Genomic DNA, 26,311 nt, shown 5'->3' with positions numbered 1-26,311 from the left:
GGGCCCCACCAGCTCCCTCACTGCTCCCGCAGAGCAATGAGGGTCTCCACAGAGGGAAATACAATTCCTAATCCTGAGTATTCCACATGCTTTAATTGAAAGGGGTTAAGCCAGGACAAGCTCCTTGGATAAATCTGTAGTTCCTTTGGGTTGCTGAGTGAAAAGGTTTGATTTTTCAGGTTGATTGATGAAATAAAAAGGGCAGTGATGGTTTGTTCATTCTCCTCTGGATTCTTCTTCTTCTTCTTCTTCTTTTTTTAATTTGCAGTTTCTATTAGAATTTATCCCAGAAAATGGGATAATAGAAAATAATTGAAATGTTAAAGTTTAGTCATTTCTGTCTAGCTCTGTTATAGATGTGTTCATGTAATCCTGTGTATATATATTTGTTTTTCTTCCCAATGAATGTATTAATATATATATATTTTAAATTTGTATAGATAGAAAGAATTTATATTAACAATTTTGTATCCTCCACATAGAACTGTGTACTTACACCTCAGTATGTGTAACTACAGTAACCAACTGCCCTGGTTTTTCCTGGACTACAGGTTTCAGTTTCAAAACAGCATAGACAGGGACTAACCCAGATGGATATTTGTTGCCCTACTGTGACTGTGACAGATGTTCTCATGGGATGCTGCGTTTCCCTGATGTTCATGCATTTATGTTAGACACACATCTCTTAATGTTGACTATACATTTTTGCTTGGCATTTGTAAGTAATATGGGTATTCCCAAAAATTGTGTAGGAGAACTAGGTAGTTGGAATAATACACTGAGGACAACTCATTTCACATCTTCTTATCCTCCATCTCTTGTTAGGCTTCAGTCTCCGGCAGTCCCAACCCCTAAAGCCTTTAGGTGTTTTCCTTTCTTCCCCCGGAACATTTTGGTCTTTTTAGCTTCCTTCTTCACACCCCTTGTATATTCCATCAGCACTTGATACTATCTTAAATAAGTGAAATTTTGAAGATTTTAATGTTTCTCAGAAAAGAAATAATGTTCTAGCTTTCAGTATTCAGGTAATAGTGAAACATTACTAATTACAAAATGTATTTCTTGTCCAGAGTAATTCTATCTGTATAAGTAGCTACACCAATATCTATCTGCCCATATCATCAATCTGAAACATACTAATTATTTTTCAAGTGCATGCTTTGAAAACAGTTCCTATTAGTATGTGATTCTTGGTTTTAAAATTGATAAATAAGGGCCCTCCCTGGTGGCGCAGCGGGTTAAAGCACAACACTAAGAAGTTTAAGCCACTTCCGCATGAGTTCGATTCCCGCCTGCCCCGGAGGAGATCCACATGTTGCGGCAGACCTCTCCTGACCCACCCGCTGCTCCCTGAGCAGTGTACTTCCTCGATCTGCCTGTTCTGCTCCCCTCCCTGTCTCTGGTGAATCCTCTCACCCTCCACATCTCTGGCCTGTACCCCAGCTCTATATGAATAAATAAATCTTTAAAAAAAATTGATAAATAAAATCACCGCAGTCCCCTGAAACATTAAAAAATAGACGCAATAAGCTGTAGAGAATGAAAGAGAACCTCCTGCTTTCACACTCAGTGATATGGCATGGTGAGTGTTCCTTGCTTTAATTCTGTCAGCTCTGCCAAACCTCACCGCATCTCACGGGAATTGTTGGTGCATGCAACTCTGTTCTCATCACAGCAACAGAACATTCCTATTTACTCTGCCTCATAGGTAGACTAGTCAGCGAATATGTAAGTAATTCCCCCAATGTGCTAAGTTCAAAACAAGAAAGACTGTGAGAGCCCACAAAATGTTTGTCAGAGGGATTTTTTCTTAAGGCAAAGAATTTTGAGAATTCTGTAATTTGTTTTCTTGCAATAGTGGGGCAAATACTGGTTGTAAAAAGAAAACTAATAGATTTTGTTGTGGAAGGACTGATGAAATTCAGTTAGAAAATAATGTTCATTTTTTTAGTTATTCTCTTGAAAGAGGTAAAAAGAGCATTATCAGCTTGACTAATCAATTTTAGTGAAAATGAAACTTCTAAGTGCTTTTTCTGCCTCTTTTCCCCTTAAGCGTTGTTGTCAGCAGCCACTCATTTCTCTTACTAAAACCAACAGATTGGCACAGATGTGAAAAAATAAAACAGGCAAAAATATCATTTTAAGTAGCAAGTAGGGTTAATTGGGGATCTGTGGTATTTAATATTTATAGTTCCTTTAGAAACACAGCTTTATTAAGGTGGAATTCATATATGTTACAACAGTTACAACAGCTTTTTAAAGTGGATAATTTTTATACTCTACCCTGAGAAAAGTGATGCTCAAACCAGTGAATTCACATCTGTCTAATTTCCTATTTTTTTTTTAAGTTTTATTTATTTATGTATACAGAACTGGGGTACAGGCCAGAGGTGCAGGGTCAGTGAAAGGATTCACCAGAGACAGAGTGGGGAGCAGAACAGGCCCACTGACAAGTACACTGCTGAGGGGAGCACGGCCACATGCCGTGCCATGTGGGTCACGTCTGGGGTGGAGATTGAACTCATGCTGAAGTAGCTTTAGCTTCCTAGTGCTGTGCTTTAACCAACTGTGCCACCAGGGAGGGCCCCACATCTGTCTAATTGCAAGGCCTGCACCCCAGTGCCTCTGAAAGTGCCCAGAGCACTTTCTGACAAGAGTAATGCAAATCAGTGGTAAAATCTTCCATGAGGAATGATGAGTAAGAGTCAGGGGGTTCCAGTACATAATTAGCAGCAGTCATTTTGTTGTTTTCTTAAGGGATGAGGAAAGACTCTTAAGCCATCCAGTAAGAGGAGTATTTACTGAAATGTGGCCAACTAAAAAATAAAAAATGATTTCTATATAGGGAAGAGGCATCACTTGATGCACCACTTTTTATACAGTGCTTCATTTGATTATTAAACAGTTCTATAAAGAATATAAAATATTCACTATAATATAATAATGCTATAATCACAGAAATGTTTAGAATCCCCAATTTATACACAGAAATTTTTAGCTCTGAAGCCTAACTTCTTTGTATTTTGCCAAAATACATTTACAACCAAGGCAAGGAAAAAAAAAAAGCTGCTAGTAGGGACAACCAGTGAGATCTCATGATGTCAGGTATTCTCCGAAGTGGTGGAGTTTTGCCTGGTTCGAAACTTATAAAGGCAAAAATATAGACTTACAGACTGAAGCCTTAGAAAGGGATATGTAATGAGGGTCCTGATTTAACTTCCTTATTAGCATCACTGTACGTCTGATTTGGGGTCTACTGATTTTGGTCTCTGGCTCTCACTGAAATATGTACTTTTTCTAAAACATGTCAGAAGACTTCACTCGCTTTGAAGGGTACAAGGGGTGAGAATGGCTTACATTACAATAATATCCAAAAATTCATGCAGCAGTCACACTAGTTGGGTTACCAGCTCATTTATCTTTCAGGATTTAATGGGAACATAAATTGCTAAAAGTTAAACTTGAGAGACAAGCATTGGGAGTATTATATCATGGCAGGGACCATTTGATAACAAATTCGTGAAATGTTTCCCACAATTAAAGCACTAAAGTCTTGCCCTGTGGCTTAGAAGACAAGTACCTATGTGATTCTGTGGGGGAACAATGAATAACTCAACTGTGAGGAAAATTCCAGCCCAATCACAGCTGCCATATGCAGAGTTAAATGGACCCCTAGTCAGGTCTAGGTTTTGGTGTCAATTTTCACAAAAGTGTGTGACTCATCTTCACCTTAGCTGGTTGTCTAGGTCCTCAGGAGAATGTACTGTTCTTGTTACTCATCAAGGGCTGGACCCTCTAGGTCCTTGTGACTTGAAAAGTGAAGTGTGAAACCCAGCTGAGAAAAATTAAATGGGATGGGTTTTACTAGATGATCTGTCCTTTTGTAAACCTAACTCTCTTGTGTTGAAGGAGCGGGAAACAGCTGCACCCACTGTTCTCCATCTGATTTAGCAGAACTGACCTTGGCTGAGGTGCCATCAGCACTTGTTCAGAAAGAGTTCCATGAAGGAGACTCATTCCTGAACAGAGTGGAAGCAGAGTGAGGACTCTGTTCCCAGGGGTTACAAACAACTAGGCACCCCTGGTCCAGGTGACGCTGATGCCTCTGCTGATAGTCTACTAATATCATGTGGTCACTGTGAAGCTTGTAACTAGTAATGTTTTCCTTGTTGTGGTAACTTGGGGAAAGTGGAATGCCAAATTTGAGGACCCCTTGCTAGCTGTATAGTGGAACTTACAACATGATGTTTGTGAAGTTATTGATTTTGATCTTCCTACCAAATCCCTGCAAGTGTCACCCTAATCTTTGTACTTTTCAATTTTTTTTACACTTACTTGTATAAGTATACTGTGTTATTTCATTATTTATAAGCATTCTCAGATTCTTCTTAAACCAAAGTGGGCACGTGCACACACGTACACACACACACAGATAATTCCGTCTTTAAAATTAATATACGGATGGGAATTCAGATTTTAAAAAAGAAATATCTTTTGATCATCAATGACATATGTTTAAGTCAACATGACCAGATTACTGATTAAAATTGGTTAGTTATCAGAAGTTTTACAGTGCACTCTTGAACACTTATATCTCCATGAACATCTGCTGAACTTTCAAGAGATCACTGACTCATGCTTTTTTTTAATTTGACTTTATAGTTGTACTATGTGAGGTGAAAGGCAAGATGCTGCAAGAATGAGGTGAAGTCAGGACGAGGAGGCCCAACCTTGCCAGTGAACTTGATCTCTTACACTAGCTAAATGTCATATCCAGCAAGACCTTGTTTGGTAGGAGGCATGAAATTGAAGAGCATGGAGCTGAGGGTCAGTTAATTTTACTCTCATTGACTTAAGAGTTTTGTTATTTTTCCTTCAAGATCATAAAATCAAAGTTATCATAACTTTTGCATTATATAGCACCAGAAATTTCAGAGATCTCATTTTTTACTCTTAAAGACTTTGCAGAAATAGGTAAATTATTCTCATACCCTCCTCACAGAATTTGAAATCAGTAATGATAGTTGATTCCTAAACATGTCAGTAATGAATCTACTACTTTGGGCAACACGGTTCATTTCTGTGCAGCCAGTTTTACTCATCTGTAAAATAGTCTTTTATGTGTAGTGATGCTTTTCTCTTATTTTCGTGGTCACTTTTACTTCCAGTTATTTCTCTGGGTCTGTGCCAAGAGTTGCCAACCCCAAGAATAAGGATGAGCTACATAATTTGCCATGCCAAATGCAAAATGAAAATATGGGATCCCTTACTCACAAGACAGGAGGCTTTTTAACATGGCAAAACAAACATTATACCAAGCACAAGGCCCTTCCCTCACTCATGATGTAGGCTCTGCTGTAACCATGGTAAAGCTCTCCTGGAATCAAGATTGAGGGTACTCTCAGTATGTAGTATAGCCATAGTCTGCAATCTCATTTTCTTTCAGGAGGAAGTTCTGACCTAAGAGTCGGAAACATAACATAGAGTTCAAAAGCTTGTTCTTTAGGATCTGGTATCCCTAAATTCAAACAGTGACTCTGCTGCCTAGCACTTATATAATCTTGGGCAAACTAACTCAAGTTTCTAATGTTTTAAATGTTTAGAATGACAACAATGAAGAAACAACTTTCTGGAATTGTTAGAAATGCTGAATGAGAACATCCATGTATCCTAGGAGTGTTGCAAGCTTTTATTTAATCATAGCACTTTTAGTTATTTTTATTATTTTATAGTCTTGAAACACTCCTTCGGTGCATATATAAGAGTTCTTTGTACTCTTTCCAGACTGGTGTTTCTGGGAAGAGTTTGTGGTTACATCATGTTGAACATAAAAATAATTTCCTATCTATTGTTTCTCTGTTCCTAACTTGCACTCACTAATATGTTGTCACTGAGTACAATTATTATAATTTTCCTGAACTCCAGTTCTGCCAGTGACAGAAGGGTAATGAGACATAAAGGAAGTGTTAGACATCTTGACATGGTGATATTAACAAGATGACGTATTGATGGAATGTTTTGAGTTGCCAAGATTGCAGGCATCACAGATATTATTGAGCATTATTCATACTGCTTAATGCAATATAGAGTTTCTGCTTCCCTCCCTGAACAATCTTGTAAAGTCATTTTTTAAATGACTGTTGATGTTTTCCCTGTTAAGGTTTTTAAACAAGCTTTACTATGATTATTTTGATGTTTGGTCCATAATGACTAGATTTTACACTCAAACTGTTAAATGAAGGATTGTAGGGCATATACATTTGAGAGTGCCACTAGCCCATCAGAAAGTGCCCTGGGAATAGCATCTTCTATGGGCACAGACACCTTGGTAATGTCCAGCAGATTCACACCTAGTGAGCATCACCAGCTGACTGTGGTACCTGATGCCTTCATGTAGGTTTGGTCTTTGGTCAGGTGATGAAGTCTGCCAGTCTAACAATGGCTCTACTGACATTTTAGCATTTGCTATCACTTATAAGAGCTATGGTATTCTGGGCACATTTTTTTTTTATCACATAAATCACTCGTTAAGTACAATCATAAAAACAAAAAAAGGAGATCCAGGGCTTTCAAATATTATTGGCAAAATACTTTGAAGTTGTTGGGTGAGTAAAAACAGCAATACTTTCATATATAATGACTACCAAGAACAGTTCAAACTAACAAATTTTAAAAGAATCATTCTTTTAAATGGTATTGTTTTCCTGGTTACTCTATTGTAAATACCACACTCACCCCTAAAAATATCTCCTTGGAATCTTTTGCTGTCATCCAGTTGGTAATTTTCCCATTTATTTAAAACCTAGTTCAAATAATAGCATAAATACAGAGTAGAACTTTGTTCATCATTTCTTTAAAGAGAAAAATACTGAATGATGCAGACTCACAATAAGTACATTGTGAGAGATATATTGGCCTATCCCCAGTTAAGTGGGGAGTAAGCGGCTTTTTGCCCAATTACTCATTCTAATAAAGACTGACTCATGCTTTTTTAGAGAATGTTTTTAAAATGTTCATTTTGGACAACAGTAGCCCTTAATGATGAAGCTTAAATGTGAGAATACTTACTTCCGGTGTGTGTATCAAAAAGCTGGTGCTTCTCGAACATGTGTAAACAGGCACTGCCTGTGCAGGGCATCATTATGCTCCTTCTAGTCTAAGGCATTTCCTTGTAGTTACAGGGGGAAAAAAAATCCAGATTTAAGATGAAGTCCTGCAAGGTGTGTGCGTGTGTGTGTGTATGAGAGTATGTGCACACAAAATGGTTGGAAGAAGGATTTATTGGGGGGAATACCAAAAACAAGCCCAGAGAACAGAGAGAGATCTTTTTTAGCCAGGGAAAGAACTTAGCATGGTGATTTTCAGAAGGAGGTTCTCAAAATGTGATACTTTAGAGCCACATCACTTGGTCATTTTGGTGGAAATTTTCAGGTTTCAGAATTTCTAAATCAGAAGCACTAGATTGGGTGCAGTAAACTGCGGTAGAGACCCCTAAGTTTGAGAATCACTCTTTACTATAGAATAAAGCGGCACTGGGATGACTAGAGAAGAGGGCGACTCCACAAAGAATTCTAGTGAGTCTCTAGTATTGTATTATAGCTGTTCAGGTACTATTCCTGGTGTGACTGAAGAATTCTACAACTGTTTCCTAGGTTAAAACTTCTTGTTTCAATCAGGGACAAATTGTTCATTTCACCATAGGAAATTGAAGAGTTTATGCTTTTCCATAAATTGGTTTTCCATTTTAAATGTATCATTTTTGAAATTTTTTTTAATTTAAACATTTTTTTATCATTTAAATTTGCTTTGGTGAAGAATATAAAGTAGTTTTCCTATCTCAAAGTTTTGGCAACCTATCTATGTTGGAGTAAAGAGTTTTAGCTTTGGACATTGTATTTGGTAAAGTCAACCACAGAATTTTGAAGATCTGCCAGGAAACTTGAGGTTTCAGTACAAATTACATGTTGCACAATTTGGGTTTTCACCCAATCTTTCAATGTAGTTTCACCTATCAGAGGAAGAAATGGCTCTTGTGCAATTGATATTTTAAAGTATGCCACCTTTTAAGATAAAGTTTACATTTGTTATCCACTATGTTTAGAACTTTTCCCACTCATTTCCTCTTCTTTTCTGTTTCCCTTTCTCTCCTCTTTTTTTCCTCTCCTCTTCTGATTTGTTCTTTCTCTCTATAGCAACATGGCTTTTGATTACTTTTAAAAATAAACTTTTCAAGAATAAAAAATGTTAGGAATATGAATAAAGAGTATGATAAATAAGAAAAGTTAAAGGTGAAATGGGGTGTGGTTAACACACAAAGGAGAAACAAGCTGCATGTCTGGCAATTTGTGCTAGAGGGTGGGATGGTCCCAGAATGTCCTGTTGGGAACCTGGACTCTCAGAAGAGCACCTAACTTACCGAGGATGGGTTAGATGGGGTAGTTGTAGTGAGCATGAGTAATTATTTCTGGATCACTCATTATGCTTGACTTTCCCGGTTAGTTATGTCCCATTGCTGAGCTTCGTTTTTGGAATTAGTTTTCTTTTCTTATTTTTTTTTTTATTGGTTTATGACACTATATAAGGTGGGGGGGTAGGTTTGTACCTTTGCAGATGTATGTCACCACACCACACCCACCACCCAAGTAATTGGTCCTTTACCCTAGACCATTGGTGCCCTTTACTCTTCAGTCAACACTCCCACCCTTCCTCTTCCTTAAGTAGCATCAAATCTATAGTCATATTTCTAGTGTTTATTTTGGTCTACTTTTGTGGAAATTACTTCTCTCTACTCCTATATTCCACATATACGTGAGGTCATCTGGTATTTGTCTTACTCCTAAAGGTATGTACTAAGTATAATCTCCTACATCTCTATCCATGTTGTCCCAATGGTAAGCTTTTATCTTTTTATTTTATTTTATAAATATATTTTTACATTATTCTTCATTTTGTACATTTTTTTTAAAGATTTATTTATTCGTATAGAACTGGAGTACAGGCCAGAGATGTGGAGGGTGAGAGGATTCACCAGAGACAGAGTGGGGTGCAGAACAGGCAGATGGACAGGGCGGGTCAGGAGAGGTCTGCCTCACCATGTGGATCACCTCCGGGGCAGGCGGGAATCGAACTCACGCGGAAATGGTTTAAGCTTCCCTGTGCTGTACTTTAACCCTCTGTGCCACCAGGAAGGGCCCCCATTTTGTACATTTTTTTCATCTCAGTTGTAATCCGCATGGACTTCCCACCACCAGTCCTTTTTTATAGCTGTGTAGTATTCCAATGCGTACATCTACCACATTTCTGTATCCACTAACCTGCTTGTGGACATTCAAGTTGTTTCTACAACTTGGCTAATTTAAATAGTGCTGCAGTGAACACAACATAGGAGTATACATCTCCCTTCAAATTCGTGACTTTTTATTCTTTGGGTAAACAGCTATGTATGTAACCAATAGGTCACGTGGTATATCTATTTTTAATATTTTGAGGAACCTCTATACTATTCCCATGGGGTCAGGATCATTCTACATTTCCAGCAACAATGTCTAAGTTTCCTTTTTCTCTATACCCTTGCTAATGCTTTCTGTTTCTGTTTTTGTTTTTGTTTTTCACATGGACCATTTTCACAGGCATGAGATATCTCATTGTGGTTTTGATTTCATTTCCTTCATGATAAGTGGTGATGAACATTTTTTCATGTGCATTTTGGCTGTCCATATGTCTTCTTTAGAGAAATGTCTATTCAGTTTTTAAGCTAATTTTCTGGTTAGTTTGTTGGTTTTCTTGTTGTTGAGTTTTATATGTTCTTTGTAGACCTTGAATATTAGCCTGTTGTGAGATCTATAATGTGAAATATTTGCTCCCATTCAGTAGGTTATCTTTTGACAGTAAACTACTTATATGCAATATGATTTTTCTCAGGACAGCATTGAATATGTGGAAGGATTTGGGGAAGCATTACATCTGGTGATTTTTAGTATTCTGATCACCAAGCAAGGAATGTCTACTTATTGGAGTTTCATCTCAGTGTTTCTTTTGTTGTCCTTAGAATTTTCTTATTACATTTTTATAGAATCAGTAATGCATATGCTTGTTGGTATTACTCCAGGATTTGGACGTTTTGTAAATGGAGTGCTAATGTATATTTCAAGAAATTTAGTCCAGCATCTTACCAGAAGTAAAGTGTCCATATAGAGTATTTTTCTATGTTGTTTCTATTTAAATATGTGTGAATGTTTTGAGTTTTGTTTTTCTGCCAGCATGTATATGTATGCTTATAAGGTATATATTTTAAAGATACATATATTTACTTTATAGGTGAAAAAATGTTAACCTGCGAAAGGGTCAATTTCCGGTTAAGAGGAATTCCAAGAAGTAGGTCTGAAGGAAATTTGGTGGACATGGAAGTGCAAAAAGCCACAAAAAATTGCAATATTACAGGTACATTAATTTTTTACTCTTGTAATAAGTCTAATGATGGTATATTTTTCATATAAAAATTGACATTTCTTGTAGTAGTATTAATATAAATTAATATAAAGTTATCCCCAAAATGCATGCTTATCTAAGTAATGTGTATTTTTAAAATATGTAAGTTAGCTCTTACCACACATATTTGATATTTTTCACATATTAAATATTGAGTCCTTGATTTTATAACAGAATAATGTTAAATAATGCTAAACAGTCTAACTGTAATGAGACAAAATAGTCACTGTTTAGGAAAATCAAAATTGATTGATTGCCTCTGTTTGTTCAGAGTATGCTTTTATACAAATGAAACAAGACATAAGGGCATATAGTCTGAGTCCTTTTCAGTGCTGTGCTTTAACCTGCTGCGCCACCAGGGAGGGCCCCCAGTCTGAGTCCTTTTCAAGGAAATGTGTACAATGATTGTTATCTAAATTGTTAAATGTTTATTTGTTTACAGATCATGATGCCTAAAGGTAAAATAACTATGGTTAAAATAAACGGGTAGAACAATTTCTTCATTAATTAATTTAGCATTAGTTCGAAGAAGTTACAAGACTGGAGATCAAAAGGCAAAATAAAAGTATTGAATTTTTAAGTTATAATGAAAAATTAGTTTTAGTTGTATTTCAGAATGTCATTTCATCTCTGTTTTGCTTTGTTCTTATTTAAATGACAACAATTTGTGCAGACTCAGGTTTGCTTCTCAATTACCCAGATGCTTTCACATTTCTTGGCGATGATGCTTCCAAAGTTACAAATCCATTTTGGAGTGAACTGTCAGCTTCAAACCCATTTTTGGATGACATAACTCAGCAAAGAAATAACCAGAAGAGAGATAAAATTTCCATCTTGAAAGAAGATCCTTTCCTTTTTTTTAGAGAAATAGAAGCTGGAAATTCTGATTCTTCTGGGGATGAACTTGATGTACACCAGTTGCTCAGGCAGACTTCCTCAAGGAAATCTGGAAAATCTAAAAGTGTCTCAGAACTTTTGGACATCTTAGATGGCAAAGCACATGCCCTTCAGAATACATATGATTCTGACCAGATACTAGATCAAGACTTAGAATGGCTTCAAAATGATAGAGAGGCTTATAAAATGGCTTGGTTAAGTCAACGCCAGCTGGCTCGTTCCTGCCTAGATTTCAATACAATTAATCAGAGTCCTGGATGGACCCAAACACAAGTTGCAGAAACCACAATCATTTGCAAATTAAATCACCAAGGAGGGTCAGTACAATTACCTGAGTCAGATATCACCATTCATGTGCCTCAAGGTCATATAGCAGTGGGAGAATTTCAAGAGGTATCTCTAAGAGCTTTTCTCAATCCTCCACAAATGCTTAACCATGATCTTTCATGCACTGTAAGCCCATTGTTAGAAATCATGTTAGGCAACCTTAACACAATGGAAGCCATTTTGCTGGAGATGAAAATTGGGACTGAAGTGAAAAAGGATCCTTTCAGTCAAGTCATGACAGAAATAGTATGTTTACACAGCTTGAATAAAGAAGGCCCATTCAAAGTGTTAGACAACTGCTATGTTTATAAAGATACCATCCAAGCCAAGCTAAAAGACTTGAACCAGGTGATGTACCTAGTGGTTGCTGCACAAGCTAAAGTTATTCAGTCACCAGCAGCAACCATTTGGGATTATATCCATAAAAGCATCTCAGTTGGAATTTATGGACCCAGATATATCCATCCCCATTTCACCGCTATTTTCACAATTTGTGGACACAGTTATATGCCACAAAAGCTTACAATCTCTGATATTAAAAAGGATAGGAAAAACACACCTCCAGTTGTATTTCAGCTCTGGGGGAAGCATTCATTTTTACTTGAAAAACCTCAAGATTTAAGTATTTCTGTTTTTCCATGTGATCCTGATTTTGAAGTAAAGACAGATGGACAAAGGGAAGAAATCAAGCAAAAGCAGTTGCAATCAGGTCAGGTAGTTCATCAGCAATTTTTATTTTCTTTAATTGACTCTAGAGAAATGCATTTGTTTGTTTTTCGTGTTCAAGTGGAATCTTCCAATGGTAGACCAGTGACACAGTTCTCTATCACTACACCTGATCTAGCCCCCAAACTAAAAAGGCTCTCAAACCCACTAGGCGATTTACAAAAGGAAATAGAAATCATGTCGGTTCCTATGTTACCAACAGTGTGTGTTAAATATCCCACATTTCAAGAAAAAAAATTGAACTTTACCTACTATGGAGTAGCCCTGAAGACAGTGCTAAGACACAGCAAGATTGACTACTTACTTGAATATTTCAAAGGGGACACAATAGCTCTTCTTGGAAAAGATAAGGTGAAAGCCATTGGGCAGTCCAAAGTGAAAGAATGGTATGTGGGAATTCTGAGAGGTAAGATTGGACTTGTGCATTGCAAAAATGTCAAGGTGATTGCAAAGGAACAAGCAATATTTCCAGCATTTAATGTTTTCACAACCAGCAATCTTCTTGAACAAATTGCCCTGCCCTTTAAACAACTGACTTACATCTACTCTGTTGTATTGACCTTGGTGTCAGAAAAAGTTTATGATTGGAAAGCTTTAGCTGATGTCCTGGGCTATTCACAGCTGACCCTGGAAGATTTTGATCAAATCCAAGCAGATAAAGAATCAGAAAAAGTTTCTTATGTTATAAAGAAGTTAAAGGAAGATTGCCATGCAGATAAAAATACCAGAAAATTTCTTTATGAACTTATTGTGGTGAGTAATCCTTGATCACGTAATGTATTTGGTATAGGGAATTTTATTAACCTGGCAGCATTTATAACAAAACAAATGAAAAGTTAAAAAATGTTCAGCAAGCTAAGACAAGCAGCTACCTTACAGAAAATATAAACCTTTTCCTACAAGATCATATTATTGGTTTCTTAGATTTAGGATTTAATTGTGATTTTTTTCAGAAATCATACCTCTAAAACCATCTTTTAAAGGAAATTTAAAAATTCTGTCTGTTCTAGTGCATAATAGTTAATTGCATAGACAGGTCATATACAGAAGCAAAGTGTTAAAAAAAATGGAGAAAAACATGAGGAGAGAAATTTATTGGTGACTTTAGCCATTTATACTATAAATGTATAGTAAAGAAATAAGTATATATAAAACATCTCCTCTACTTCAATTACTTTTATGGTTCCACAAAAATGGAGAAGGGTTATTTTAAAAGCCCCCAATATCTAGTTATTATGTGGATGTAACACTACAATATGAGTCATGACCATGACCATGAGTCATATAATATGGGCCATTTAGAGTCATTGACCGACCTACCTAGTTAAAACAGTATATGAATTTTGCAATAGAGAATTACCTCTCATCATTCATGCTCACTATAAATCTGTGATATTTGAATTGAAATTGTTTTTCTTTTTTTATTTATTATTTATTATTATTTATTTATTTTTCATTATTTTTATTATTTTTTTAAGATTTATTTATTTGTACATACAGAACTGGGGTACAGGCCAGAGGCTCAGGGGTGAGCCAGAGACAGAGTGGGGAGCAGAACAGGCAGATCGATGAAGTACACTGCTGAGGGGAGCAGCGGGTGGGCCAGGAGAGGTCTGCCACACCAGGTGGTCACCTCCGGGGCAGGCGGGAATCGAACCCATGCGGAAGTGGCTTTAGCTTTTCAGTGCTGTGCTTTAACCTGCTGCGCCACCAGGGAGGGCCGAAATTGTTTTTCTTTTAATGGAAAAAAAGATTATATTGCCAAGTGACATGAAAGTTTAGGCTAGATCATCCCTACAGTGCATTGATGTATCATAAATGAGTAGTTTTGGTGACTAGAAGACAGTGCTGGTATAGAGATCACTTAAGAAAGAAGTTCTTAAAAACTCATTCTACTCATCAGTGGAAGCTTCAGGAATTCTGTGAAGAGGGGGGCTTAGGCCTAGTTATATGGTTGGAGCACATGGTATAGAAGTGTAGAGGCCATCTCTTAAATCTTTACATGCATATAAATAAGTATTTTCTTATATTATCAATATTTGGGGTAACCAGAAAGAATCTGATAAAGATTGAGCTTCTGAACCATTTAGTCATCTCTGACTGTTAAAATTGGCCTTTTATACTGGATACTTGATTCTGTCTTAAGCATTTTACCATATGATTCAATATTCAAATTTCATAGTGATTCTAGGGGACTAATTGGGATGGTATTTCCACTAAATTCATTTAATCAAAATCACTAAGAAAAAAAAATCTAGTTTTTGAATTTTAGAAAACTTAAATATATGTATATTAAAATGGAATGTCTGTATCTAGAATATGTAATGAAAATTTTAATTTACAGGAAAATGCCCCAATAGGGTTATTTTAAATATGACATGTAACTACTGGATTACAAGCCTCATACTGGATATTTGACTCTGTCTTAAGCATTTTACCATGTGATTCGACTTTTATAATGATTCTAGGGGATTAATTAGGGTGGCATTTCCACTATATTCATTTAATCATTCACTAAATAAAGGTTCCTCATGATTGAGGTAGAGTCCTGTACTTTGTGGTGCTTTTGTAACTCCACATTCAAATTTTGTTTCCTTAAAAAAGAAAAAAAGCTAAGTATAGCAAATTCATTCACCAGTCTACTTAGGCACAATTCCTTGGACCTCTTGACTCTGCACTACTTCTCCCTGAGGTTACATCTCCTCACCATAAATGTACTGATCAGAATAATTTTTGTATAAAAACATGGTGTCCTTTTAATGAACCCGTGAGAAGAAACACTATAAACTTTTAATAGTTGTCTTACTTGGATATTCCTTTTCACTTGCTTCATAAAGATTTTAGGTAACATTAAATAACAAGGGGCTATCAACCCTTTTTACTTGTTTATTTGAACATAAAGTGATATAGATAACTTTTAATTCCAGATTTTAAAAATACCTTCAAGTCAAAAGAGAAACTTAAAGATTTGTTTGAAACATGCAAGATTGGCAAAAGCTCAGATTTCTAATTAAGGAAGAAAGTTTGATAGTTTCCAAGTTGCTTTGTTGAAGACTAAGTGTTTTATGTTTTATACCTTGTGATTTATATTTAATACATTACACTGATGGTGAAGGGAGAGGTTTTTGTTTTTTTTTAAGTCAGTAACATCAATAGATCTGTTCAAATTTGTCAGCATCTCAGTGTTATACAGGAGGCACGACTCTGAAAGATTTAAATCACATTTTGATAATAATTAGAATAGTGTTTCCTAGCCCTGGTGCACTGACTTTTTATAAAGTTCCTGTAGCCAGTCCTTTGGTAAGAATAGTATTTATTTTGTCATAAATGATCATCTCTGGGTCGATAAATTATAGACTGCTAGACTTTCAGATTATCTTTGGAATTGTTTAGTTAAACTTTCTCCTTATGTAATTAATGACATTAAGGAACATATTAGCTAAATGGTCTCTCCAAGACCCTATAGTTAATTACTGAGTTAGTATGAAATCTCCCCTAATTCTGATCTGGTTATTTGTTGTACTTTACTAGTTGAGTTTTTCTAAAAATAAATCAAGATTTTAAATTTTAGAAAATTTAAATATATGTATATATAAAAAAGGAATGCCTATATCTAGAACATGTAATGAAGATTTTAATTTACAGGAAAATACCCCAATAGGGTGGTTTTAAATATGTAATTACTGCTGCAGGCTTTATTGAAGATGGATTGCCAAGGGTTAGTAGCACATCTCATCCAAGAGGCTGCTATTTTGACTTCAGCTGTCAAGCTTGGAAAAAGCTGGAGGGAATTAGCTGAAAAGTTAGTACGATTCACCAAACAACAAATGGAGGCATATGAAATTCCTCACAAAGGAAAAACTGGAGTTGTTGCTATTGAGGTAAGATTTCTGTTTGCCTAATTCAGAAATGAAAATTTGTAGACCAGCTAAATCAAATGTCATCTAGCCTATACCAATATATGAATTAATTATATCAGTGTCCTTGAGAATCCACTAACTGAAGTCACTACCCCATAACTGCAATATTATGTAATGTATATACACGTCACTCTTTAACGGCATTGAAAACTTTTAAGATATATTCATGTTTGTCCTACTGTGTTGATATTGATATAGCCTTTGATCAACTATGTGTGACCAAATCTGATAGTGATTCAGTTAGTAGGAAGGGCTATAATTATTTGAGGCAGAAAACAAATCAACTTTCAAGGAAGGAGATGGGGCCAAGTCAGGATAAGGGAAGAGGTTATAACAATAAGTACTGACCAACCTCAGCCACAGAGACTTACTCATATGTGATAGATCATATTTGGTGACAAGTTTTAAGAAGGTGGGGATGATTGGTAATAACAGATAGCAATATCTCATCACTTCATTATCTTCTTTGCAATTTTGCTTACAATAAGAGCTGTAGAAGTCAGACACAGAATAACAACACTTCCAACAAAGTAAATATTTGCAACACAAATATGGGTTTTATTAATATTGAGACAAATGTGTACTGTTAGGCATAACCTAAATATTTTCTCTACTATAAAGAAATGAGAGTAAATGTTTGGTGACTTAAGCAGAAATACTCCAGTGTTAAATGTCTGTATATTGTTCCCATGTGTGTAAACATTTTCAAAAGTTCAGTTAAAGGAATACCATTTTTTCTGATTAAATGATTGGTAGGAGACAGAAGCTATGTTCTCCATTTCCTTTTGGGGGCATAGAACTGGATATTAATTTCTTGAGAAAGTGTTCTTACTTCAAAATATCTGTGCTAGCTGGGTGAGTGGGACACAACTTTTTCTTGAAGACTCAAAAGTCAAATCAAGTCGGTTGAATCCCAGCACCTATTGGAAGTCTTAGTAAACTGACTCCTGGGGCCTTGTAGCCTGGACCTGTAGCAAAGTTGACTCGAAACTATTCTCTAGCCAGGATATATTTCCCCCTCATCTCAGAGACTACATGTATTGCCATATGCAAGGAAGTGCATTACAATCTGCAATTAAATTTTACTGAATGAGCTAAAAGATGAGAAACCCCTAAGAAAGAAAAAAAGAACACTATGCCTGATAAGTTATTTTGATATTTCAGTTCATTTAGTTTGTACAACCTATCTGATAATAGAATGTCTGATCCACAAAATCCACAATACTGATAACACTAATGCTGTGTTATTAAGCTGTGTAGCAAGAGGAAGATTCATTCATTGCTGGTGGGAATGCAAAATGTCACAGCCACTTTCAGAGGCATTTGGTGGTTTCTTTCAAAGAAAATATACTCTTTTTTTTTTAAATATTTATTTATTTATTCATACAGAACTGGGGTACAGGCCAGAGATGTGGAGGGTGAGAGGTTTCACCAGAGACAGAGTGGGGAGCAGAACAGGCCGACTGACAAAGTACACTGCTGAGGGGAGCAGCGGGCAGGACAGGAGAGGTCTGCCACACCATGTGGATCTCCTCCGGGGCAGGCGGGAATCGAACTCTTGCGGAAGTGGCTTAAGCTTCTTAGTGCTGTGCTTTAACCCGCTGCGCCACCAGGGAGGGCCCCAGAAAATATACTCTTAATACAAAACTCACTAATTGTACTGCTTGGTATCTATTCCAATGAGTCAAAAGTCTATGTCCATACAAAAGCTTGCACATAAATGTTTATAGAAAATACATAATTGCCAAAAATTGAAAACAAGCAAGATGACCTATAGTAGATGAATGGGCACACAATCTGTGGTACATCTCATACAATGGAATATTATTTGTTATTAGAAAGAAATGAGCTAACAAACTATGAAGAGACATGGAAGAGCCATAAATATATGTCACTAAGCAAAAGAAACCAATCTAAAAGGCTAATTGACACATACTGTATGATACACATACTATATGATTCCAACTATATGACATTTTGGAAAAGATAAAAGTATGGAGGCAGCAAAAAAGTGGTTGCCAAGGGTTGGAGATCAGGGGGAGATAGATAGGCAGAGGACAGAAGGTTTTAGGTTTGAAAATATTGTGTAATACCATATTTATAAATACATGTCATTATAATTTGTTCAAATCCATTGTGTGTTCAACACTGAGAGTGAATCCTAAGGCAGCCTGTGGACACTGAGTTATGATGATGTGATGTGTCAATATAGACTTATCCCTTTAAACAAATGTCCAGTTCTGGTGGTGGACATTGATAGTGATGTAGTCTAGGAATGTGTTAGAGTGAGGAACATATGGAAAATATCTGTATCTTCTCAGTTTGTTATGAATCTAAATGTATTTTAATAATAAATCTTCCAAACAATTTGTATAATTAAAGGCAAGCTTTTGTTTTCTTACCAAGGCTTTTTTTTAAAAAGCTTAGTTCAGAGTTATCAGAAACTTTATTCTTTAACTTTATTCATCAGCTGACTACTCACTATTTTTCTGCCCCCTGATTTTGATGGACTCCAACAGCCTACTTTTCCATCATTTACTTTGGCACAGCCTGAGACTGCTAAATATTCAGAAGCAGAAGGGAAAGCCCCTAGATGTCTTTCCAGGGGATACTTTTTAATTTATTGTTATTAATTCTAACAGTGATCACTCTGATCACTCTAACAGTTCTCAAATGTTTAGAAAATAATCCATCTTATTTTGGCCTAAAGTCATTCCGGTAACTTTTGGAACTCTACCTGTTAGGTCACTTAAACAGAAGGATAAATGTAAGCTCATGCCCATCTCTGTAACTAACAAATTACTGTATAGTTTTTTGTTTTTTGTTTTTTTTTTTTCCCCAGAAAGAGATGTTTCTTAAATATGATTATGGACGTCAACTGGTTGATTTCAAAACATACTGAAAGAAGTCCTGGTTAAAGGTGCAAGGCAAAAACTGGAATGGTGGCAGGGAGACAGAGTCTGCTAGTTCCTGAACTGCTTTTCTTCCTTCATCTCCCTTCCTCAGAGGCATACATTCCAAAAATGTCCCCTTATATATGCCAATATCCTCAATCCTGCTCTTTTGCTCACTTTCCCACCTTACTTTCAATCTCTTTCTCTTGTTTTTGATCTATTTTTAACATTTCTAAGCTATCTGGCATGTACTGACACTGTTCTACTAATGTCACAAAGTTTAATTTATTTAATCCTTCATATAAAAATCTGTAAGACAAATTTTCCTATAGTTCTTTTTTTTTGCTTTTTTTTTTTTAAAGATTTACTTACGTATGTATACAGAACTGGGGTACAGGCCAGAGGTGCAGGGGAGGTGAGAGGATTCACCAGAGACAGAGTAGGGAGCAGAACAGGCAGATCAATGAAGCATACTCCTGATGGGAGAAGCGGGTGTTTCAGGAGAGGTCTGCCTGCGCCATGTGGATCACCTCCAGGACGGAGCTTGAACTCATACTGAAGTGCCTTTAGCTTCTTAATGCTGTACCTTATCCCGCTGTGCCACCAAGGAGGGCCTAGTTCTTTTTATTTTTAAGATTTATTTATGCTTACAGAACTGGGTACAGGGCAAAGGTATGCGGGGTGAGAGGTTCCACCAGAGACAGAGTGGGGTGCAGAAAAGGAATATTGACTGAAATACACTGCTGAGGGAAGCAGTGGGTGGGTCAGGAGAGGTCTGCTGAGCCATGTGGGTCAGCTCCCTGGCGGGCGGTTGAATTCATGTTGCAGTGGCTTGGGAGAGCTTCATAGTGCTGTGCTTTAACCCGTTGGGTCACCAGGGAGGGCCTAGCAAATGCTAAGGGAGCTAAGTAACTTACTTAACCATGAAACCAGATCTGAACAGACCTTTGACTTTGGTGTCTTTGTTCTTCATCCACGACGCACAGCCCACCTAGTCCAAATTCAGTGTGGTATCTGGGTGGCAGGGAGAATGGAGGTGTGGCTATGACTGGGTGGTTAAGCCATTGATTTCACTTTTTCTTTTTCCTCTTTTTTTCTTTTAAGCCATGTTATGATACTATTAACATTTGCCTCAACATTTTCATGAAGCCTCAAGCCAATTAAAGAATGGAAAGTATTAATAGTATCGGTCAGATTTTTCTTGAGTACTTTTGTCCATTTCATTTTCTTTTATAAGGTGAAAAAAGCTTCTCTCTAGAGACTTCTGAGTACACTTTTTAAATTAGTCACCTCCCTAAATTAAACTTTAAGATGTTACTCAACTTTTCTAATGACATTGCAATTCCCACATAAAAGCAAAATTATAAAGCTTGGAATGTGACTATAAGCAAAACATGCTTTTCAAAGTATTTCTTGTGGGAAAAAATTACATTTCTGCTAAAGATGTGTATTGCAAAGGTTTTCTAGTGAAAATTCATTGGGGTTTTTCTGAAGACATGTAGACCTTTAATTAAAAGAATAAATCAATAAAATATTAGAAAATAGTTGAAGGTGTCAAAAGATACAAAACTCTCCTTATAAGTAACTGGGGTTGTAATGTTCAGCATGATGATTGGAGGTAGTGATATTATACTGCACATTTGAAAGTTGCTAAGTGAGTATATCTTAAAAGTTTGCATCACAAGAAAAAATCTTTATAATTATGCATGGTGATGAATGTTAATTAGATCTGTTGTGATGATCATTTTGCAATATATGCAAATACCATTTGCAATACATCTGAAGCCAAAATATTAATTATATTTCATTAAAACTTATTGGGAAAAAATAGTCCATTTTTAAAAATAGTTGGATTTTACAGGAGGAAATGCTGGGGATTGAAGTGCTAAGATAGTCTCAGACCTAAATGGAATATTCTTCACGTAGCCATTTTGGGATTATTACCACATATGGCAATAATTTCCTTGGTAACTTTCTTTTATTGGCTAAATAAAAATGAGAAAGTGATCCTCTAACAGTTTTATTCTGTTAATAAGTAAATGAAAACTCTATATGCAATTTGTCTTACTTGTTTATGCTTGCTCTCAATATTTAATTCACTTATATACTTAACATGTTTGGGAGATTATCAGTTCTCAACAGTGGAGCATTAGGAGCAACAGAAAACACAAACAATGAAAAATATGACTTTTCTTTCTCAATCCCAGTTTAATTTGAGATAAGCTTAATATTTGAATTATTTAAAGTATATGTTTATATACTGTAAAAGTGAAAATAATGAAAATGAAAATAGTTGCCATTTATTACATATTTATTTATGTCAATTAATGTTACTTTTTTAACAATATGCTCATAAGGAAGACAAAGATAGTGTATAATCATTGATTTTTACAGACATGCAAAACTGAGAATGAATGTTTTTGTTTAAGCTCTACAGAATTACAAGGATAGTGAGTAACAGGACAAAGATTAAAATTCAGGTTTGTTTTCCACAAAGTTCTATCCACTGTTTTCTACTGATGCTAAATCCTTTCAGAATTAACTGAATAAAGAAAGTTCAAAATGGGCAGGTGCATCAGGAGTTATGTACTATTCCTGTACATACATTGAATAATTGGAGATGAGTGGAAGAGGATGTTAGTCAGAAGACCACTGACTTCTCCAGGTCACTGAGGAAAATATCCAAGCTGGACTGAAGGGTTCATCTTAATAATTATTGGTGAATGCAGTCAGAGATAAGAATTTTGGGTGGAGGAGAGACTCAGTGATGCCACAGTGTAGCGGTTAAAAGTACAGGTCTGGATTCCTTGTTCAGCTCTACTAACCTGTTAACCCTAGAAGTACCTTGGGAAAGATAATTTACTGTCCTAGGAGTTAATGATTTTCTTCTGTAAGATAAGAAAAATAATACTATTTTACTCATCCGATATTTATAGAACTAAATGAGAAAGTGCATGTGAATATTCGGGACAACGCTTTGCACATTGTAGTAGCTAAGAACATATTATCTGTTATTTTGATTAAGAGAAGAGGTGAATTTGGCAATTGTGTGACATTGAATGAATTTGGAAAAGGGAATAAAATATAGTAATTTTTTAGTAATATGGGTTGGAATGATGCTAGAAAGAATATAGGTAAAGGAAAAGTCAGCAATGATTTCAAGGCTTCCCTCCTGATATGGTAATGTGTGGAGAAAATTAGATGAAATCTTGACTTATCAGCTTTTTCTTGCTGGCTTGACAAAATTAAATTTTCCTTGGAAAATACTGTTGCAAAAGAATGTCCTTAAACTCTTTTCTGGCTTAAATGGCAACTTCTAGATTTTGCTTATGGAATGTGCCATTGTCTGACTCTAGCTAGCAAGGCTTAGTTCTGGCCGGAGTACTTAAATCTATAGTTTGCTATTCTCTTACATGAGAAATATGATTTCTCAAAAAAAGGGAAAAGTGCTCCATAATAATTCATCTACCAGTGGTCAAGTATGTAGTATAATTTCTCAAATCATTATTTGTACTAAAGACAGCACAGTTACAAAAATATTTCTAGTTGTATAATAGTTTAATGGCTGTTGCTACAATTTTTAATTACAAAAATGGTAATACTCCGATGTTTTTGAAATGATGGAATAAGGAAAAAAGACATTACAGTAAAATGCACATTGTATTCCTATGATTTTGGTTTACATGATATGTCATTACTACACAGAAAACAAATATAAATAAATACCGTATTTGGTTAAGTATTATAAAGATACTTTAAAGTCAATTTAAAGACATTAACATTTGATTTAGAATTTCGATTTTTTTCTATATCAAATTTTATTATTAGAGATGACAAGGAATTTCAGAAAACCAAATTCTAGCTTTTTATAGACTTAAATCAGCTTTGTTAAAACTGCTTATTATTAAAATAAATTTGTGGCAATACTTGTGAAGTGACCCTGGATTTGTAGCTAGGTGATCTGGGTTCTTTTCCTTATTTAAGGAAACTCAGGCCATAATTACAGTTAACATTAATGAAGTACCTGGTGTCTCTCAGATCTTTTCATATCTGTTACTTAATATCCAAGACAACATTCTTATGGCATTGGGTACACTTATCCCCTTCATTTTATAGGAGAAAATATAAGCCCAAAGAAATTTTATCTCTTACCCAAGATCCTGGAGATAGTAAGCAGAGAGTCTAGATTCAAACCCACTGTGTTTATCTAAATACAGAGATCTTACCACTGTTTTCCCTCACTTTCTTCAATACTTACTTGAAAGATTGGATTGGAGAAGGCCAGTTCTTTAAACTGTTATGTTTAGATGTCTCTACTAATATGTAATTTTAATGGGGACAGATAGGTTGATGACAAGGAAACAGCGAGGGCTCCTAACAAGGAATTGGTGAAAATGGTTGACCAGTGGCTTTTTCTCTGTGGTAGACTGTTTTGAGCAGATACACTAGAAAGGGATGAGTCCTCTATCTTCCAGATAGTTATTCTTAGAGCAGACAGAGCTGACTGTCCTTGAAGAGATGTTTCCAAAAGGATGTTCTTATGTCAAGCTTTAACCAAGTACTATCTCATAACTAAGGAAATAGGTTCCCTGGATATATTAGCCTCCCTTCTATCCTGAAGATAATGGCGACCTCATTTTCAAAAATATTAATCCACTTACCAATGGCAGGTGAGGGAAGGCCCACTTGAATATTGTAAATGATGTACTGAAAACAGAATGTATATAGTAATCACTTATGAGGCAAATTTGCTTTAATACTTCTTCAGCTAATTGTACTTAAAATGAAGCATTGCTCTTATAGTTTTATGAGGAAAGTAGGTGGATTATTAATCTTTTAATGTGCAAAATGTAATTATCCAAAGGTAGTTAAAACCAATTTCATTCTTTATATTATTCATATTTTATGTGCTAAAAAAAGAATGCTCTACTCAACTCTGAATTGCTTTTATTCATGTTGCATTTCAGTATCTAGCACATTATCTAATGAGTCTTATTGGCTCCTTGGAGTAGTACTCTAAATTTGGGAAACTTTATTTTTTTATCTCTATTCTTGCTTCATTTCTTTTGACATCCCACTTAATACTTTTTCACTGCTCCTTTACCTTTGTCTTTGTCCTTTAACAAATAGAAGATAAACTAAACTAAAGACTTATTCCTTCTGCAAAAATGCTGGAAAACTTTGGAGCACAATACAACCTTAGAAAAGTTGTGCTCCACATTGATAGATTAACTGCTTATTGATGCTGCTGCCCTTTATAATGAGATCAAAGCACATTGACAAGCAACTAATAACTCTGTGCTTTCATCAGCTTCATTCTTTCTAGTCAAAGATGAACCTATGATACTTAATCAAACATGAAGCTAACATTTCAAAGGAATTAAAAATGTAGAGGAGTAAGAATGATGTCTATGTGTCCAATATTTGTGATAGAGATGAGTGAAAAGATTTTGTTTTGTGGCCTTAGGTTAATTTAACAAAAATAAACCCTCAGGACTATGCTTTCCTTTTGACTTGTCAACACATAATGCAGAATTTCTGAATATCTTCTCTTAAAGTACAACATTAAGCAAGAACAGAATTATTTTTAAACTTATGAATAGATATAATGTAAACCTGGAAGAGATCTTGACAATCCACAGCTCATTTTAAGTTTTTGAAAGACTTAACTGAGGTCATCTGGAAAAGAAAGTTCTTTGCTCACTTTACTGATTCGAATAATTTCACTTTAATTTATTAAAAGATTTAGAATCATCTGTGGTCTTTATATGTATGTATTTTTGAACATGGTTTCATAAAATCTGTTAATATGTATAAGTTACTTGTCACTTTGCCTTTGATTATATATGTTCACTTGATGAGTAAGAAAACTAGAATGACATAAGATTAATAAGAATGCTGAAGAAATAAAAGTGTAAGTATTTAAGAAAAAGTCAAGTATTATATTTAAACCATAAAGAACAAATTCTCAATATAGAAAAAGTTATATTAGGCCCTCCCTGGTGACACTATGAAGCTATCTACAGCCATTGCACCACAAGCTGGATTCTTGGCCAGGGAGGTGACCTACATGGCGTGTCAGACCTCTCCTGATCCGCCCAGTGCTCCCTTCAGTAGTTTACTTCATTGATCTGCCTGTTCTGCTCCCCACTCTGTCTCTGGTGAATCCTCTCTCTAGCCTGTACCCCAGTTCTGCATGTATAAATAAATAAATTTATCATATCTCACAGGGATTAGCACAATAAGGGAAAACATAATTCTCAAAATGTAATGCTTTTCATCAGAGTATCAAGTACATACATATGGCATATGCTTTTCATCTCAAGTTTTTGATACTTGCCTCCTTAATTACATATCCAAACTCCATAATGATTTTAATATTCCTCTGGGTTGGCATTTTTTCTTGAGTGTTTTATGTATGCTAGTACTTTAATCTTTAGTAAGCCTAAATTCTCTAAGTTAGGATTCAAACCAAACTTCCCTTTTAGCTGTAGAAATTTAGTTTTCGTGGCTTTTACAAATACTTCTACTTTCCACTGCTCCTCCTTCTAACATTGTCTATCGTTTAGCTTTCAAATTTCAAATATGTCTTTTTTGAGCTGTGACTTCCAGTTCCTTGGCATCTGCTCATACCTTTACTCTGCCTTCTACCACTCCCTTCAAACTGTCTTCTCCAAGTTTACTAAAAGCCTACTCACAGCCAAAAATCTGACTTTTCTATTCTCCCTTATACTTCCACACCCCTGATATCAGAGGTAACAGAAAGATAACAAACAGTATCCATATGGCATGCTAGTGAATGTTTAATGACCAGTTCTTCAAGGGAGAAAAAGCCTTATTCTGTAACTTTTGCCAATTTCCATGGTGTAAATCCTCCCAACAGGGGTGATTTTGAACTCCCAGTGTACTGTCACTCACAACATGGAGTTGAGGTTCTGTGAGCAATTGTCTCTGTGAAGGTGCCAGCATGTTCTTTCTGACATATTTTTAGCCCTTAGCTTTTGCTTCATTTTCCATCACTCAGACTTCACCTGCTCTCTCTACATTCTTTTTTTTTTT

At 35.7% G+C, this 26,311-nt stretch overlaps 1 protein-coding gene across 1 annotated transcript in view; it reads left to right on the top strand.

Annotated features, from left to right (window-relative positions):
- The window catches only part of MACC1 (metastasis associated in colon cancer 1), a 49,714-nt gene that overhangs the window by 19,322 nt on the left and 4,081 nt on the right, over positions 1-26,311 (top strand). The window contains exons 2-4 of the mRNA XM_004677125.2: positions 10,318-10,440; positions 11,153-13,191; positions 16,131-16,319. Of these exons, the coding sequence (XP_004677182.1) occupies positions 10,326-10,440; positions 11,153-13,191; positions 16,131-16,319 (2,343 nt within the window). The 5' untranslated portion in view covers positions 10,318-10,325. The remainder of the gene's footprint in view (positions 1-10,317; positions 10,441-11,152; positions 13,192-16,130; positions 16,320-26,311) is intronic.

Source organism: Condylura cristata, unplaced genomic scaffold, assembly GCF_000260355.1.
Source record: "Condylura cristata isolate star-nosed mole 26May11 unplaced genomic scaffold, ConCri1.0 scaffold00005, whole genome shotgun sequence".
NCBI classification, from domain to species: domain Eukaryota; kingdom Metazoa; phylum Chordata; class Mammalia; order Eulipotyphla; family Talpidae; genus Condylura; species Condylura cristata.
The sequence above is the reverse complement of the archived record's forward strand: the minus strand, read 5'-3'. Positions and strand labels throughout refer to the sequence as shown.